We start from the raw sequence: 17,156 nt of genomic DNA, 5'->3' as shown, positions 1-17,156 counted from the left end.
TTTTTTTTATTGGTAAATAAATATGCAACAAAGTTATTTTTTTTTTCTTACTATTTATCAAAAATTACTTTAACTCTATTTTTTACTATATACAAAAATAACTTTAACCACCATCTTTTTTGTTACTTTCAAATTTTACCTTTCCCCTTCTCTCTCTCCCTCTTTTTTTTTTAGAACTTTAACCTCACTCCACCAATCAACTGCCAAAGCTCTAGCTCTAATTTTAGAAATTCGAAATTACTCTTTTTTTTAGCATTCTTGTTTTTTATATTTTTTAGTTCCAAAATTACTTTTAACTCTTTATTTTTAGTAGTAAATAAATATGAAATAAAGTTTTTTTCTTACTATTTATCAAAAATTACTTTAACTCTAATCTTTACTATTTATAATAATAACTTTAACCCATTTTTACTAAAGAGGCTGCTCGAACGAAACAGAGGCTGCTCGATTTTCGTCGCCAAATTGTTGGGCGGCCTTTGGGTGATCCGGAGGACCTCACCTTTGCACTAAAAAATCAGATTTTGGAAGAGTTAAAGTTAAAGTAATTTTTGATAAATAGTAAGAAAAAAAAAGAGAACTTTATTGCATATTTATTTACCAATAAAAAAAAAGAAAGAGTTAAAAGTAATTTTTGAATGTAAAAAGTAAAAAAAAATAAAAAGTTAACGCCTTCCGTTAGCTCCATCCGTTAAAAATTAACGGAATTGGACGGCAGGGGTTTAATTGCTAACGGAATGCAAAGTTTAGGTGTTTTTTTGCTAATAGTGAAAGTTCAGGTGTTTTTTTGCAAGTTGTCAGAAAGTTCAGGGGCTTTTTTGAAATTTTCCCTATTATCTCTGCGTACTAGCCACTAGGGTTCAATTAGGCCGAATCAACATTCCGGAAAAACCCACACACAATCAGACAAAATAAAACAAAGAAAAGCTGAGATAGAGAACACGTGGTCGGAGAATTTTGGTGGGATTTTTGTGCTGTGTGATTTGTTTTTGCTTTTGTTTGTCCCAGAGTGAGAAAGAGAAAGAGAAAGGGGGAGGAAAAGGGCGAGAGAGAGGGGAAGGTATCCTGCACTGCCGACACAGGTAGGAGTATTTTTGTGTGTGAATGTGTATTTGAATGTGTAAAATAAGTGTGATTATAACATTGTTGTTTGGAAAAAATAAATAAATAAATAATCTTAGATCTATTATGCCAATTTGGACCAAGGTCCAGTCCACCTGTTATTTTAGTAAGGTGTCGTGTCCACTTTTACACTTTTTGTAAGGGATGAGGTCCACTCCAATTAAATTTGTGGACAAAGTTACCCACGCCTCAGATAAAAAGAAGAAGTTTCGTACTCATAAGGCTGCAAACGAACCGAGCAGTTCGCAGCTTGGCTCATTAGTAGCTCGTTCAAATTTGGCTCGGAAGTTAAACGAACGAGCTCGAGCTGATTTTTTCAGCTCATTTTATAAACTCGCCGAGCTTGAGCAAGGATAAACTCGGCTCGAGTCGGCTCGCGAGCTAAGATATATATACTTAAGTTTAAGATTTTTATTGTTATTTCATAATTTGTTCTTTCCGTTTTCACTTTCTGGTCAACCAAGGGAGGGGAGAGCACACGCACACTAGTACACTCCCGCTCCATAGGAAAATGAAGATATATACCTTCACAATCAAAATATTTTTTGGTTATATTAGGCCTATGCGAGGATATATATACATTTTTCGTTGGTCCGTTGAGACTCGTGAACAAGCTCGAGCTCGAGTCAAGCCAAGGCCTGCTCGGCTCGAGCTCGACTCGTTGAGTTTTCATTGAGCTCGAGCTCGAGCTCAAGTTCGTTAAAAATTTAATAAACAAGCTTGAACACTGTAAAACTCGGCTCGGCTCGGCTCGTTAGCAGCCCTATGCATGCACTATGCACAAACCGGATGTAACGACCCCCACCCTCACGGCTTTAAAAAACCTTGTACAATTAGGAGGGATCTTTCTTATAAACCATGACTTGCCCCCTTCCGTCCGAACGGAGCCTGCTTCCTGCAGTACCGCCAGCTACCGAAGAGCGGGGTGTCACACCGGAAGCCATGGATGCTGGCAATCACTCTTGTCCAACCACCACCAATCCCTCTCTCTCCCGAACCTCTCTCAGGTGGCAGGACAACGACTAGTGATGGAGCCAGAATTGGAAGTTAGAGTCTTAGAGGTGGCACCCAAAGCTATGCAAATGTGTGTGAACCTTTAAAGCCTCCAAAATCCAATCCCTAATATTCCTAGATTTTATAATTTTTTAAAAAATGAGAGAGAGAGAGAGAGAGAGAGAGAGAGAGAGAGAGAGTAGAAAAAACGTAGGTGTAGGGGGGAGAGAGAGAATATAGGGAGGGGTGGGGGAGAGATTTTATGGGAAGGACTAGGAGTTGAGTTTTTTTTTTAGATGGAAAGTAGTACAACAAAATAATGATAAATGAAAATCATAATTTCAATTTTCCAAAACCTATATCGATGTTTTTTAAAATTATATATTCTACTAATTAAAATTCATAGGATTATTTTGTCGTTCTGTTTGGGTTTCTCTTTGCATTCCCCTACAGATCTATTGCTCTATTTTCTTCTCTTTAATAAACAAAACCATGGCCGAGTTGCAATGTAATATATCTCTCCAATGTCGATCAAGTGAAGTAGTGAATAAAAATTTAGTTTCCAGATCGAAACATTGAACTGAATCAATAAACATCTTCACCGAATTTGAATCGCCCTCGCTCACGCTAGTGATACTTATGCACCACAATTTTTTGGTTTCGTCCTTATTCAATTTTTTTTTTTTTTTGTGTTTGTTAGTTTTACACCAAACTTTATATCATATGGGTGAGTAAGAACGAGAGGAGTTGAAAAAGTAAAAAATTTTAACTTTTACAAAAACTCAAAAAGTCTTTTACACAAATATTTTGAGAAATATCCAAAGAAAAACTCAAAAAGTCAACTTTATGTCATGGGTGAGTAAGAACGAGTGGAATCGAAAAAGTAAAATTTTTTAACTTTTACACAAATATTTTGAGAAATATCCAAAGAAAAATTCAAAAAAGTCCTCGTTCTTACTCACCCATTTCACATAAAGTTTGGCATAAAACTAGCAAATGTAAAAAAAAATTGAATAAAGACAACCAAAAAATTATTATACGGGTCGATTTGATTATTGTTTTTTGGGGGGTTTGGGTGGTGGACAGGGTTGTTGGGGGACCAGGAGGTTGATGCTGGTGGTGCAGGGTCAGAGGAGGCGGTGGCCGGTGGTTGCCAGATACAGTTGCTTTGCACTTATACAATTTCAAGGGGAATTTTGGTAAAGCAAATGGTGTAGTAGAAGGGCAATTAAGTCATGCAAAGAAAGATAAAGTTTGAGTTTTAACAAGAACAAAAAGATCGAGTTTTGATAGGAACAAAAAATGTTTTTGCATTATCATTGGCCAAAAAATTTCACAACCCATTATTTACACAGCGCATGTAAAAATTCCTAAATAGTGATTAATTAATTTAGTCATTGAGTCTGGAAACAATATCAAGGCTTCTCAAATTGTTGGAATTAATTTATTAGTGGACATTCGACGTCAAAAGCAGAATCAGGGGCCAGTAGAGCGATGAATTCTTGAGCTCATCTGAGGACGAGAATGTTAGAAACTCAATCCCTCTGCTAATCAAAGACAAACTCAGGAAGTAACTCATGATGAAATCCAATCAACTAATGAGATGTATATATTTGGTTCGACGGTCATGGTTGTCCGGGTAGTTTACGCGCATTTCGACTATATACCCTTCCTCGGTCAGGTGAAAGGCATGTCAACCACATCGGGAGTACGGGATTCATAAGAGATCTCTCTCTTTTGGCTTAGCTCCAAGAGGTTGCCAAATTTCGATGTCAGGATGTCTGAGTTGATAGGCTATAGTTTTGTTGCTACTTGAGCCAATACTTTGAGATTTACTAATGAGAAATTACCTCTATACTTGGAAACGGTATACGGTATTAAGTATTACCGGTGGTGGAGGCAAGAATTTGACTACAGCACCAATTTTCGACACAAACCTTGCAAAAAAAAATCTCCCATAGTTAATAGTCCAATCCTAATATTTACACTCGTTTCGGCACCAAACCTTGGACTGGCGTTGGTGGGTTATTTAATTTAATATTGCCAAAAATGTAGAAGCTTATTGGGTTTAAAGATAATGGGCCACGAATGAGGCCCAATTAGTTTTAAAGCCGATTTGAATATGGGCTTTGGTTATTTTTATCGGTATAATTATTTGGGTTCAAACCCACTAAACTATGGGGTTAGTCAAATGGCCCATTTTCGTCTACTCTCCACGTTAAAAGGAAGAATTGTGTTGATTACCGTAGAAATTTGGTAATAGTATTGGACAAAAATAAATTTTCCTCAAAAGGCCTAGCCCATTAAACATGTCCAAAAGGCCCGTTAAGCTCGTGAGCGAGGGCAACTCAGTGATTTCAAACCTGAGACCTTAAATCTCAAATTTTGACTACGAGCCAAACCTTTCGAGTTAATCTCTCTGTCTTTTATGCTCGCTCCTATTTTGAGTTCTTCGATCCTTTGCTCTCTTCCATTTTCTATGCAGAGCCACTGCTCCCGTCTCTCTTTAATTTTTGTGTTTCATAAAATCTCCATCATAGAAAAACTAAATATAGTTTTAGAGCATGTACGGCCAGTGAAGAATGAGGGTAAAGATAATCTTTGAGGAAAATTAAGAGAGTGAATAGACAGTAATTTCAAAACAAACGGTAATCCAACAAGTGAAAGTCCTGTTTTGTTCCTCCAAAAAATCACTTTTTTTAAAGTAAAATTTTCAGTGCTTTTATTCATTTATGAAACTACCTCTTAAAACAACGAGTAGTGATAATGCCAAAACTGTTTTTGTTGGTGTCAAAATTTCAGTGCATAAAAGTCTTGTACATTGCAAATGATACAAGCCTTTTGTACACTAGAGTTTTAGCACCAACAAAAACGGTTTTGGCATTATTATTTTCCAAAAAATGGGAAGGGAAGTGGGCCCTGCCATCCCAAGGCATGTTCTCTATTTGGGCTTTGTCCCAAGTCAAAAACAATTTCAAACCGTTAGTTTTATAGACTTCGATGTGCAGAATAACCTTGAGAAAAAAATTAGATCGATCAAATAATTCAGTAAGCGAATCGTGTTTGTCTTGAATAAGTGAGCAACAAATACGATTTAAAAAATATGCAGCAGAATAGTTTGGTTCGAGCTCTTAGGTTCAGATGTGTGACCAAAATATACATCACATTTTTGAATTCAGAATGAAGCCCACTTGGATTCACCTGAATGTGTTGGTCTTACATATCCAAATGAAAATCAACCGTCTTAATTTACTTTAAGACAGTTTGTGGAATAATAAATTCAAAGAATCCTAGCGCTACTGGACAAAAATAGCGTTGGACAATATTTGAAAGTAGAAAAGAAAAAAAAAATCAATAAAGAGTTCGAAACATTGTTTCTAATTATGAAATAAAAAAAGAGAAACTTATTCATTGCAGAGCGGTGAACAAGTTCTTTATAGCAGCAACCAATCGCAACCATCCAAAAGTGTTTTGAACGGTCCGAATTTTAATGAGGGAGCAAAGTTTAACTTTTTCCCAGAAAAGTTTCATTACCATCCGGACCATCCAAAATACTTTTGAACGACTGCGATTGACTATTTACGGCTCTGATGTTAAAAAGATTCTCATTTAAAAAACATCATCATACCCATTCATAAGACGGTTTCTTATTAGGGAGTAAAACTCATCAAAATCTCTAAGGTCCCGTTTGATAACAGTGATAGATGGATGAGATTCGTAAGGAGATAGAATTAGGATTGCGATTGGTAATGGAAGGGATTGATAATGAGTATGTTTATTTGGGATGATATTAGACGATGCGATTATTAATATCATGTTTGTTTAAGATGGGATTAAATAATGAGATTTGATTGATAAAAGAAATTGGTAATGAGAAGGGATTAATAATAAGAATGGGTTGGGATGAGATTACGAATACCAAGTCTCACGGGGTATTACGAATACCGAGTCCCACGGGATATTGCTAATACCCCTAAAGGCCGGATTGGACATCCCAACGGACTAATAGTCCGGACCTTTTTTTGTTATCAAACAAAGTATTATTAGTCCCATGGGATTAGTACTCGAATCCCAACCCCCAAACCCGTTATCAAACGGGGCTTAAAAGCCAATGATCAAAAGCCAAATATACTCTCTAGTTATTCTTGGTTACTAATGACTCTTAGGCCCTGTTTGATAACCAGATTGGGCCATGGGATAGGATTAATAAGGTGGTTTCGTAAGATTCGAAACTTTTTAAGTCTTATAATTTCTTCTGGGCCACTTATATTTCGCATTAAGCTTATTAGATATCGATACGTGTCAAAAAAAATTATTAGATATCGATAGTTAAGGGAAAGAATCATACTCCTATTTGCCTTACTATAAATGAACAACATGTACCGTTAGAAAAATACACAACTTGACCTTTGAGTCCCAAAAATTAGCTAATCAATGTCGATCAACTTGATTTTTGGTAAAATAATATCAGGTTAGAAATTCTACAAAATCAACGGTTCAGATTACATTTTGGGTGCTGGGCGGGTGTCACACGCATGGTACCTGTCAGCAATCTCAGTCGTCAAAACGTATTTTAGACAGTTCGGATTTTAGAGAGAGAAAAATAGGAGAGAGATTAGTCAGGTGAGGGAAAAGAGAGAGAGAATAAATATGAGCCGTCCAAACATGGACGACTGAAATGTCCGACGGATACCGCCACGTGATACCCGCTAGGCACCAAAAATTTCTCTTACATCCGAATGAAACTCAAACTTGGAAGCTATTTTAATGTGGTTACTGGGAAATTTTTCGAAGCATCACTGCGTGAGATGGTTTCTACTTCTATGGAATAAAAACATCTCAAAACCTCGAAAAGCCAGTGATCAAAAGTTATATGTTGTAATCTCTCCAGTTTTTCTTGGTTTCTATCTCTCTAATAACTCAAAACAAGTTGAGACATTTTCCTGTGAGATTAAAAATTAAGCTGGAAAATTACTTTTCGGATCTCCACCCACCCTTAAATTAAAATCCCATTCAGTCAGTACAAACGATTCCCCTGTTGTTTTTGTATCTCTCTCTCTCTCTCTCACTTCTGTATCTATCCACTCCATCCAACAAAACACAGTCCAAGATTCAAGAGAGAGAGAAAACAGAGCAACGCAAGAAACAGAGCAACACAAGAAGAATGATCACTTTCAAGAACCACATTTCCTTGACACTCTTCTCTCTCCTCTCCGTCTTCTCTCTCCTCACCCAGTCCCAAACAACGCCACTGCCGTTGTACGCGGTGGGCCCGGGTGGTAACGGAGGAGGACGGTGGGCCGTACTCCAGAAATCCATTGGCGTCTCAGCCATGCACATGCAACTCTTGAGAAACAACAAGGTCGTAATCTTCGACCGCACCGATTTCGGCACGTCAAATCTCTCTCTCCCGACCGGAAAATCCTGCCGTCGCAACGACGCCGTTGTAAAGCTCGACTGCTCCGCCCACTCCGTCTTGTACGACTTCGCTTCCAACACCTACCGTCCCCTAACCGTCCAAACCGACGTCTGGTGCTCCTCCGGCGCCGTCCACCCCGACGGCACCCTCGTCCAGACCGGCGGCTACAACTCCGGCGACCGCAAAATCCGCCTCTTCACCCCCTCCACCACCAACTACGCCGCCGTAGACGGCGGCGACGGCGACGATTCCGACTGGGTGGAACTCCCGGCCGACTTGAAAGTCCGCCGATGGTACGCCACCAATCACATCCTGCCGGATGGCCGCGTCATCGTAGTTGGCGGCCGCAAACAATTCAATTACGAATTCTTTCCCCAAAATACCCCTCCCAAGATATTCTCCCTCCCTTTCTTGAACTCAACAAGAGACAGGTTCGAAGAAAACAATCTGTACCCGTTCTTGCACCTGCTCCCCGACGGAACCCTCTTCATTTTCGCCAATCGAAGGTCGATCTCGTTCGATTTCACGAAAAATCGGGTTGTTAGAGAGTTTCCAGCGATCCCCGGTGAAAAAAGGAACTACCCATCGACGGGGTCATCGGTTTTACTGCCGTTGAGAGGACGGGAGGCGGAGGTGATGATTTGCGGTGGGGCCCCGAATTTCGCGTTTTATAAGTCCGAAAAGTTTAGAATATTTGTAGAAGGTTCTAGAACATGCGGGAGGTTGAGGGTTTCGGATTTCAATTCGAAATGGGTCATGGAGCGAATGCCCATGAGCCGGGTCATGTCGGATATGATACTTTTACCTACGGGTGATGTGCTTATCATTAATGGTGCTTCGAGCGGGACGGCCGGGTGGGAGGATGCGGTCGGTCCCGTTCTAAACCCGATTCTTTATTACCCGACAGAACCCGACCCCAGCAAGAGGTTTCAAGTGATGAACCCTTCTGCCATTCCGAGATTGTACCACTCCTCGGCTATTTTGTTGCCAGACGGCAGGATTCTAGTGGGTGGGAGTAATCCCCACGTTAAGTATAACTTCACGGCGTTTTATAGGACGGAGTTGAGTTTGGAGGCGTTTTCGCCGCCGTACATGGGCCCAGAGTACTCTTACTTACGCCCTAAGATCGTATCCGTTGAGGCGATGGATAACATGATATTGTATGGTCAGAAATTTTCTATCAAATTCGTGGTGGCTTGCGATCCGTTATATCGAGAGATCACCGTTGCTTTGATTGCCCCGTCGTTTACGACACATTCTTTCGGAATGAATCAACGGCTGGTATATTTGGACGTGGTGGGCGGGGTGCAACAGGTGACGGCGTTTGGGTACAAGGTTAATGTGGTTGCGCCTCCAACGAAGAACGTTGCGCCGCCGGGGTATTATATGCTGTTTGTGGTGCACGGTGGGATACCGGGGGGGTGTTCTTGGATCAAGATCGAAAATTAATTGAAGGATCAAAACAATTTCCTGTTGTTCTGATTTTTCAAATTGTTGTGGTTTTTTCTCCCCCTTTTTCTAAGGGAGGGTTTTAGGATGGACCAACAAATTGATCAAAATGAGATTTGGATGTAATTATTTTAGGGAAACAAATGACAAATTAAGAGTAGTTTTGGTCTTACATACCGAAAATTTTTACTTTTACATGGCCTTCAATTTGTGTACAATTTAGCTTATATGATTTCCGAAGAATTCTACTTTTACACGGTCTTCAATTTGTGTACTATATCAATTACGCCTGGGTAAGTGGATCCGAGGGCATGTTATGATTTTATTATTTGTGCTGTTTAATAGATCGATGTCGATTGCCATGCAAACAGTAAAGGTGACAGTGCATGCATATTTTCGATTCTATTAGACATATATTCGAAAGTAAAGGCTCTGAGCTGCTCCAAACGGTTAGGCAACGGTGCAAGACTCTGGCGCCTCGGGCCTAGGATTAATATTTAGGATTACTTAGGCCCCGTTCCAGAAACTTTTCTTAAAAAATAACCAGCTTATTTCACATTTTCAAACTCAAAAATAAAGTAAATAAAAAATATTTTTTTAATTTTTTTTGCATCGTATAAAAGATTTCATCGAGATCTTCCAAACAAGATCCATATTGCATATTTTTAAATTTTAATAAGCTCATAATTTTTGAGCTTGAAATTGCATTCTTAAAAAATAAGGACTTATTTTTTGTTCCGGAACGGAGCCTTAGTTTACTTACATAGTAGTAACGTACTTTTCCCGCTCTCCTTCCCATTCTTTAGTACGTAGCAATGGTCACTATTATCGCGGTTGCGGAACATTCGCCCGTAGGTTTTTAAGACATTGGTATAGCTCATGAAACTTTAAACATACGTTAGGATTTTTCAAATTTGTTTTTGAGTTTCTGTCACTGCTTTGTTCTTTTTGCAACTTAAAAAGAATTTTTCAAAAAATTCGCCCTAGATTCCTCCTAGATTCTCCCTACTTTCAACATTTCTCTCTCTATCTCTCTCCACTTATTACCCCTACTATTTTTCAAAAAAAATTTCAAAATTTAGCTTGTGACACAGGAAAATGGCCAATTATTCAATACTCCTGAAGGACTATGTGGCAATGCCATGGGGTACTCTTTATAAATAAAATATTACCATCACACAATGTGGGTCATTCTGTCATAATCCAACCACCCCAAAAAAGTGAATGATAATGTCCCTACAACAAAATTTATAGCAATGTAATAAATAGTTAGAAGTACTCATAGGTATCGCCGCGTGGTACTCAAGGATCATTGAATAATTACTGCAGGAAATTAGATAGGATTACCACTATCTAGCTTGTGATAATGAATGCATGTAGTACGTATATTTTTCTTCGATCTCGAGACATTGACACTTGCATGTTTGGGAATTAGGAGTAGTTGATGCATGGCATCTTTTTCTTCTTTAATTAAACAAGTGCATTTATCAATCTAACTACAAACTTGAGAGATTGTTAAATGCCTAATTATGAAGCTAACCAACAACTAATCTTTCAGAAGAACTGATGAAGGCATTGAATTAATTATAAGAGCTAGGTTTTATGATGCCCCGAATTACTCCCTCAATCCCTTTTCCAAGTGTAATTCACTGTGATAAAATCGTGCAATTTTTTAACAAAAATAAAGTACTTTCACGCGTAATTTTAAAAAATTTATTCTAGTACCAAATTTAACATTTCAATTTGTTCATTAATTAGCACAATTTTTAAAAAAAAATTATGCATGGGAGTTTTTTTTTTTTATTAGAATTCAAATATTCGATCTCAATTTGTTAATATTGGAACATGAAGATAACACTAACAACAGGGATATTTTTGCAATTATTTTGCCTTGTTTTTCTAACCAAAACGAATGAACCAACGAGTTAAAATTCCCTTCATTAATTTTCTTAATTTTAAGGTTCAGTTTGGAAAAATATACTAGAATATTTTGCACGCACAGTCGCAAAACGGCCGTGCTTAATTTTCCTAGACAAATATTCAGAAATGCCTATTCCTTTGTTTCCTTATTCAATTGCTTTTATTCAATCATTTATTTATCCCACTATTTTTTTTGGGTCAAAATGGTAGAAACTTTCATTGATAAAAAAAAATCATGAATACACCAAATAAAATGATTTTCATTCCCAAGAGAATACAATAATCAAATAGGAGGCCTAAATTCCCAAGTTTTGACCCCAGAACCTTGCAAACCACAAGCTAAACACCAGCCAACTCATGACACAACAAACGCCAGTGACAGCAAGCACTGGATACCACTCTAAAACTCAAAACACTCCCACCACGTTCACCCACCGGGTTTGGGAAACCGAACCAAGATAAACACTCGGACTGGAAAAACCAACCGGGATTGAATTATTGGGGCTCATATGATTGAATTATTTGTTTATTCATTCATTTTCTCAAGGCATTGCTACAAGCATGTTAGTAGTCTTTAATAGGAGACCAGCGTATTTAATACTGTGTGTGTGTATAGAGCAACTAGCTAGAAAGAAACCTAAATACAGTACTTGCAGGTGACACTCTCATGCACTTCTGTCAAACAGTTTCCAAACAATAAAATTCTCAATTGGGTTTGCACTCAGACCTATGGTTTTCTTCTTTGGGAGGCATAGCTTGTGAAGTTGTTTGTGCCGAAATTGCAAAAAAAATATAGGTTTGGTGGAGGAGATATGTATGTAGTCTCGTGTGTCTACAAGGACGAACCATGAGTCGGATGAGTTCGGGTGACCGCCGTAAACACATATTTGAGATTCTGCTGGTATTATAGTACTGTTTTTATTTAAAAAACGTATAAAATATATATGTTCACCTGCCTAACATCAATTTTAATAATTCAACATCCACCAAAATACTTTGATCGAATACATAAATAGTGATATTTTTTTGTATTATTTGTACAACTTGCATTGGTAAAATAATATGGTTTTTTGGGGTTTCCGTTTTGGTCTTTATATAGTAGCTATATAATATCACATAAGATTCATTTTCATCTTGGGACAATGTCTCACTGAGTCCTCTCCAAATCGAGTTTCGGGTGGGGAGAGAGAGATTGGACGAACGATTAACTCTTAAAATTATGACATAAAGTAAAATTACTGAAAAAAAGTTCCAGCTAGACTTAAAAGTTTACTAGAACCCACCCTTAATAATCAGTAATGCTACACACACAGAGCAAAAATGCATAGATTTTGTGTGGGGCCCATTACGGGTCCCAAATGATCCGAGCCGTTCATTAAATGTAAAACATTTTTTCTAGGGCTTCTATTAAAAATCAGCTCAATCTGATCCTTATAAATGCTTGATTTAATCATCTAACTTTTCATTCGAATTTCAAGGTAAAGAAAAGGTAAATGATTGAATCAAACACCTATAGGTATCGGATTAAGCTATTTTTTATTAGAGTCCTTGAAAAAAAGTTTTATATTTAATGAACGACTCGAATCATTTGTGTGAGATCCAGAGTGGGCTCCACACACGGATCTATTCGCAATCTATGTGGAAAAATTCTGTGTGATCCGAAAAGTGAGTAGTTTTTCAGCTTTGTAATCTGACAGGAAGATGTTTTTGACTTTTAATTAGTTTGTTTTTTGAGTCATTAATTAGTGACCAAGAAAAAGTAGAGAGTGTATGCAGGTTTTGATAATTGGCTTTTAGAGCATTTGGATGTGTTTATTAATCCGTAATTAGAAACCATCTTGCGTTATGGAGATTACTAAATTATTTTGATGTTTATTTTTTAAATGATATTTTCTATATTCTATTCCTTTATTCAAGGCAAGCATGATTTGCTCACTAAATAACTAATATACGTCTGTTAAAAAAAAAAACTAATATTTGTCCGATCAGCTTAAAGGTTTTCGGAATTGATCTACCTATCGAAGTTTGCAAAATGAACGTTCAAATTTTGTTTTTCCGTCACTTAACCATATCATGTGAAGCAAGGGTGCCTTAATTTGAGAGGTTACTTATTTTCTATTCCACATAAAAAAGATATTAATACTCTCTTCGTCCCAAATTGCTTGTCCTATATGAAAAGTCATGCAATTTTTAAATGAAAAACAAATTATTTTTTGTGCATATTTTTTAAAATTTCTTTATCCCAAATTGAAGAACTAAAAACTATGCACAAAATTATTTTATATTTTATTCAAAATTTACACGATTTTTAGTGGTGGACATGCAATTTGGGTTACATTAAGAGTCCTACTACACACACAGCAGATCTGTGCACAGATTTTATTGTGGGGCCCACCATGGGTCCCACACAAATCATCCGAGCCGTTCATTAAATGGAAAATATTTTTTCAAGGGTCCCCGTAAAAAATAAGCTCAATCCGATACCTATAGGTGCTTCATCCAATCATCTAACCTTTCATTCAGATTTTCGGATAATGAAAAGTTATATGGTTGGATCGAGTACCTATAGTTATCGGATTGAGCTTATTTTTTACTGAGACCCCTGAAAAAATGTTTTACATTTAATGAACGGCTCGGATGATTTGTGTGGGACCCGTGGTGGGTCCCACAATGAAATATGTACACAGATCTGCTATGTGTGTAGACTTTCTGTTACATTAATACTACAAACTTGAGACATATAATGGTATCTCCAAGGATCGATTACAACACATTAATGTATTGCTAATTAATACTACTACAAAAGGGATTATTACTACTAATTAATGTAGCTTTAATTTTCTTCTCGAGACATTGACACATGTTTAGAGTAGTTGATGCATGGCATCTTAATTAATTAAACAATAACTACAAACTTTAGAGATTGCTAACCAACAACAATTGATGAAAGCATTGAATTATAAGAGGTTTTGCGATGCTGCTTCTTTTTTTTTTTTTTTATAATCGGATGTCCAAGCCAATTTGTGTGCACCTCGACTAATTTCGAGACCCTGAAGGTAAAGATCGGACACAACCCCCAATGCCCAGTACGCAAAGTTTGCAAAATTTTAAAATGCGGTACGCTTGTGTATTATTTTTCAAATTCATTGTACTATACTAAATCTAAAAAACTACATGGCTTTTTGTATTCGACACTTGAAAGAAACAGCTCAATTAAATACTTTTTTTTTTCTCACTGTTCTTATCCGTTTCCGTTCTTTGATAAATTTCTCTGCAAAACTTATGATCCAAAAGCTTCAAATGTCCTGTATTTTCTCAATTTCAAGGTCTAGTCATGCAGTTTTGCTTTTTCCAAATCAATAGTTTGAAAATATAATATGCACTATATTTGATATGAACAACAAGGTTTTAAATCGCGGTATCGGAAAACGTAAATGTATCAGTGATACGGCCACATCATGAACCGTACCGGCCAATACAAATAACGGTATCGGAGTTCCGAAATCCTATAACGACTAGTACAATGCGTAATGGCTTTTATATATTTAAAACCCCTGATGAAAAATGGCAAAACGGTGGCGCGTAATTCACTACTGTACTGTTTCTTTATGCAATTTTAACATATTCATTCATTTATTCGACGAATTATATTATTGGTGCCCATATGATTGAATTAGTACTAGTTGTTTATCCATTCATTTTCTCAAGGTTCTGCCACAGGTATGTTAGTCTTTAATTGGAGTGCAGTGTATATTAAATACTCTGTGTGTGTCCAGCAACCAGATAACCTAAAACTTTAGCAGGTGAGGTGACACCCTAGCCTCCTCATTGAATTCTATCGAACAGTTTTCCAAAGAACAAAATTCTCAATTGGGTATGCATTCGGACCTATGGTTTCCTTTTTTCGGGAGCCAGAGCCTTTTGAAGTTGTTTGTGCTAAAATTGAGAGACTAGGGTTTGGTGGAGATGGGTATAGAGTCCCATCTGTAATTGAAGTTCTGCTTTTAGTAGCAGGAAAGGTGAGCAAGACTACACCCACCGCTTAATATCTCACCGTCCGTCTCGGTAATTAATGATACGGATTTTAAAAATCTTTGGAAGAGTTTTTTTTTAGATTTGGACCGTCTAAAATACTTTTGAATGGTGAGATTGAGAGCGCTCGGGGTAGCGGTGAATATGTTAAGGCGGTGGTCGTAGACTTTCTGAAGAAAGGTTGTGATAATATAGTCATATCACACAAGAATCATTTTGAGACAAGAGATCAAATCCAAATTGCTTATTGGTCCAGTCTAGTCCCGATTGAGCTAGTGTAATTAGCCGTCGACAATAATAATTGCAACTTTTTATTTTTGTAGAGCTCATCAACTGAATTACTAATATTAAAAAATAGCTTGGTCGAACATCATAGCTCCATTAACAAACATATATAATTTGTGCAAGAAAAATAAAAGAATAGACAAAATATATTCAAAAAATTGAACCGTCCAAACTTTTAACTGTTGTCGGTCCATCCTGGGCCCAAAACGGCCTAAACCGGACCATCTTGGACGATTAGCAGTCTGGAGGGGATACTCATCCTTCATTTTGATGCCTGGAAATGAGAAAAATACTAGTAGAATACACTCAGATCTTTGATAGGTTGGGGATAAGCAATTGGCTTCTCATTCCCCATAAGTATGCTTCAGTACGCGGTGTTTGTAGTGATAATAAAAAAATATTAGTTTCATATCCATTGTTCCGAACAATCGGGCACAGTGGATCACTTCTCCATTAGATTAACCATCTCATAAGCTCGTTTGGCTCGTTTATCACCCTTGGTCTCGAGGAACATCAGTTTATGAGTCCCATCCGATGTTCTAAAATGCTCCATTGGGCTTTGGGGTTGGCCCTATGATTTGGTGAAACCAGGCCGCACTGGACTCCATTTAACCCAAAATTAACCCAACCCCTCTTTTAAGTTGGAGACTTTTGCCCTACATTTTAGGCCCATTTAAAAAGTTGGGCTCACATGGTGGGGTTCATTCCGGCCTAGTCACATTTAAGTCTGCTTTGGGCTCCCCCATCCAAGCTGTGGGCTCAATCCTCCGAAGTTCAATTAGGCCCCGTTTTGCTAAAATTTTTATTTTTTAAGTACTTATTTTTTATTTTACGAGACAAATCATTCGCTCTCACAATATATCACATTTAATTCAAAAATAAGTATTTATTTTAGTTAGTGGAACACACCCTAGTGGGTGTATGAGACCAAATATTTATTTATTTTCAATTATGAACTTTTATATTGTATCCAGAATTTGTAAAATGATTGGATAATAATGTGCAGGGGTAACCTAAACCTGGTGATGTGGAAGAGTCAAAAGCAAGCAGTTGTTGCTCGATCAAACGCGGAAGCTGAGTACAGACGATGACTCATGCATTCTGTGAGCTTGTCTAGTTGAGGACGATTTTGAAGAAGGGTATGCATGTGTAAATTTGTAATGAAAAAAAATCCAAAAAGCTCCTTCACTTCATTTTTCGATAGTGTAATTGGCTCCCTAACACTGATACATTAAAAGCCTATACCTAAATAATGAAGTGTTCAAACTTCAAACAACCCTACAAGTGACACGAATTTAAACTCCCAACCAAAGAAGGTCAGGTTGAAAAAAAAAAATAGAAAAATTAAGGAGTGCTTCTAAAACACCGGCACGTGATATTATATCTCAATCTTTAATTTCCTAGAGCATGCACCAACTAGTAAATGTCTCACACGAATGAGTGATCATTTGAAATACGTACCCATAGTTACTCGATCGTCAAGTTGTGAGCGACGTTGACAGCATGCATGCATTTGGTTGTTTCTGATTTTTGCATCGACACTACATGTAAAAGAATACTTGTGATTTACTAATAGTGCGCGCAGACAGTCATTGTCTATCTCTCTGTAAAGAAAAGGAAGCATCCCCACAGCGTGCCTTTTGAATAATCAATAAACTTGAAAACCAAAAATATTTTTTGACTTCATGCATTTGTCTAAATTGGCTAAATGGTATTTTTGACTTCTTGTCTATACTGGGAAGACAACATCTCTTGTCTAATGGTATTTTATGAAAGGGTCATGAAAAACCAAAAATACCATTTAGATGCCTTGGTATTTCGACATCTATCTGAAGACAAAGAAAATATTGCGTGAACTCCCCCTAAAGGTGGCCCCAAAGGAGTGTACCACGTGATTTGAACTCTTGACCTACGGTTCCAAATGGTTACAATCAATAAA

At 37.3% G+C, this 17,156-nt stretch overlaps 1 protein-coding gene across 1 annotated transcript; it reads left to right on the top strand.

Annotated features, from left to right (window-relative positions):
* Nucleotides 1–7,202: 7,202 nt before the first annotated feature.
* Nucleotides 7,203–9,134, top strand: LOC131310398 (aldehyde oxidase GLOX-like). Its single transcript, XM_058337387.1, has one exon. It carries the CDS (start codon nucleotides 7,277–7,279, stop codon nucleotides 8,978–8,980), a length of 1,704 nt encoding a protein of 567 aa, XP_058193370.1. The 5' UTR covers nucleotides 7,203–7,276; the 3' UTR covers nucleotides 8,981–9,134.
* Nucleotides 9,135–17,156: the final 8,022 nt, after the last annotated feature.

The sequence above is a fragment of the Rhododendron vialii genome, chromosome 12a (genome assembly GCF_030253575.1).
Source record: "Rhododendron vialii isolate Sample 1 chromosome 12a, ASM3025357v1".
Lineage (NCBI taxonomy): Eukaryota > Viridiplantae > Streptophyta > Magnoliopsida > Ericales > Ericaceae > Rhododendron > Rhododendron vialii.
This window is presented reverse-complemented; position numbering and strand designations above follow the sequence as displayed.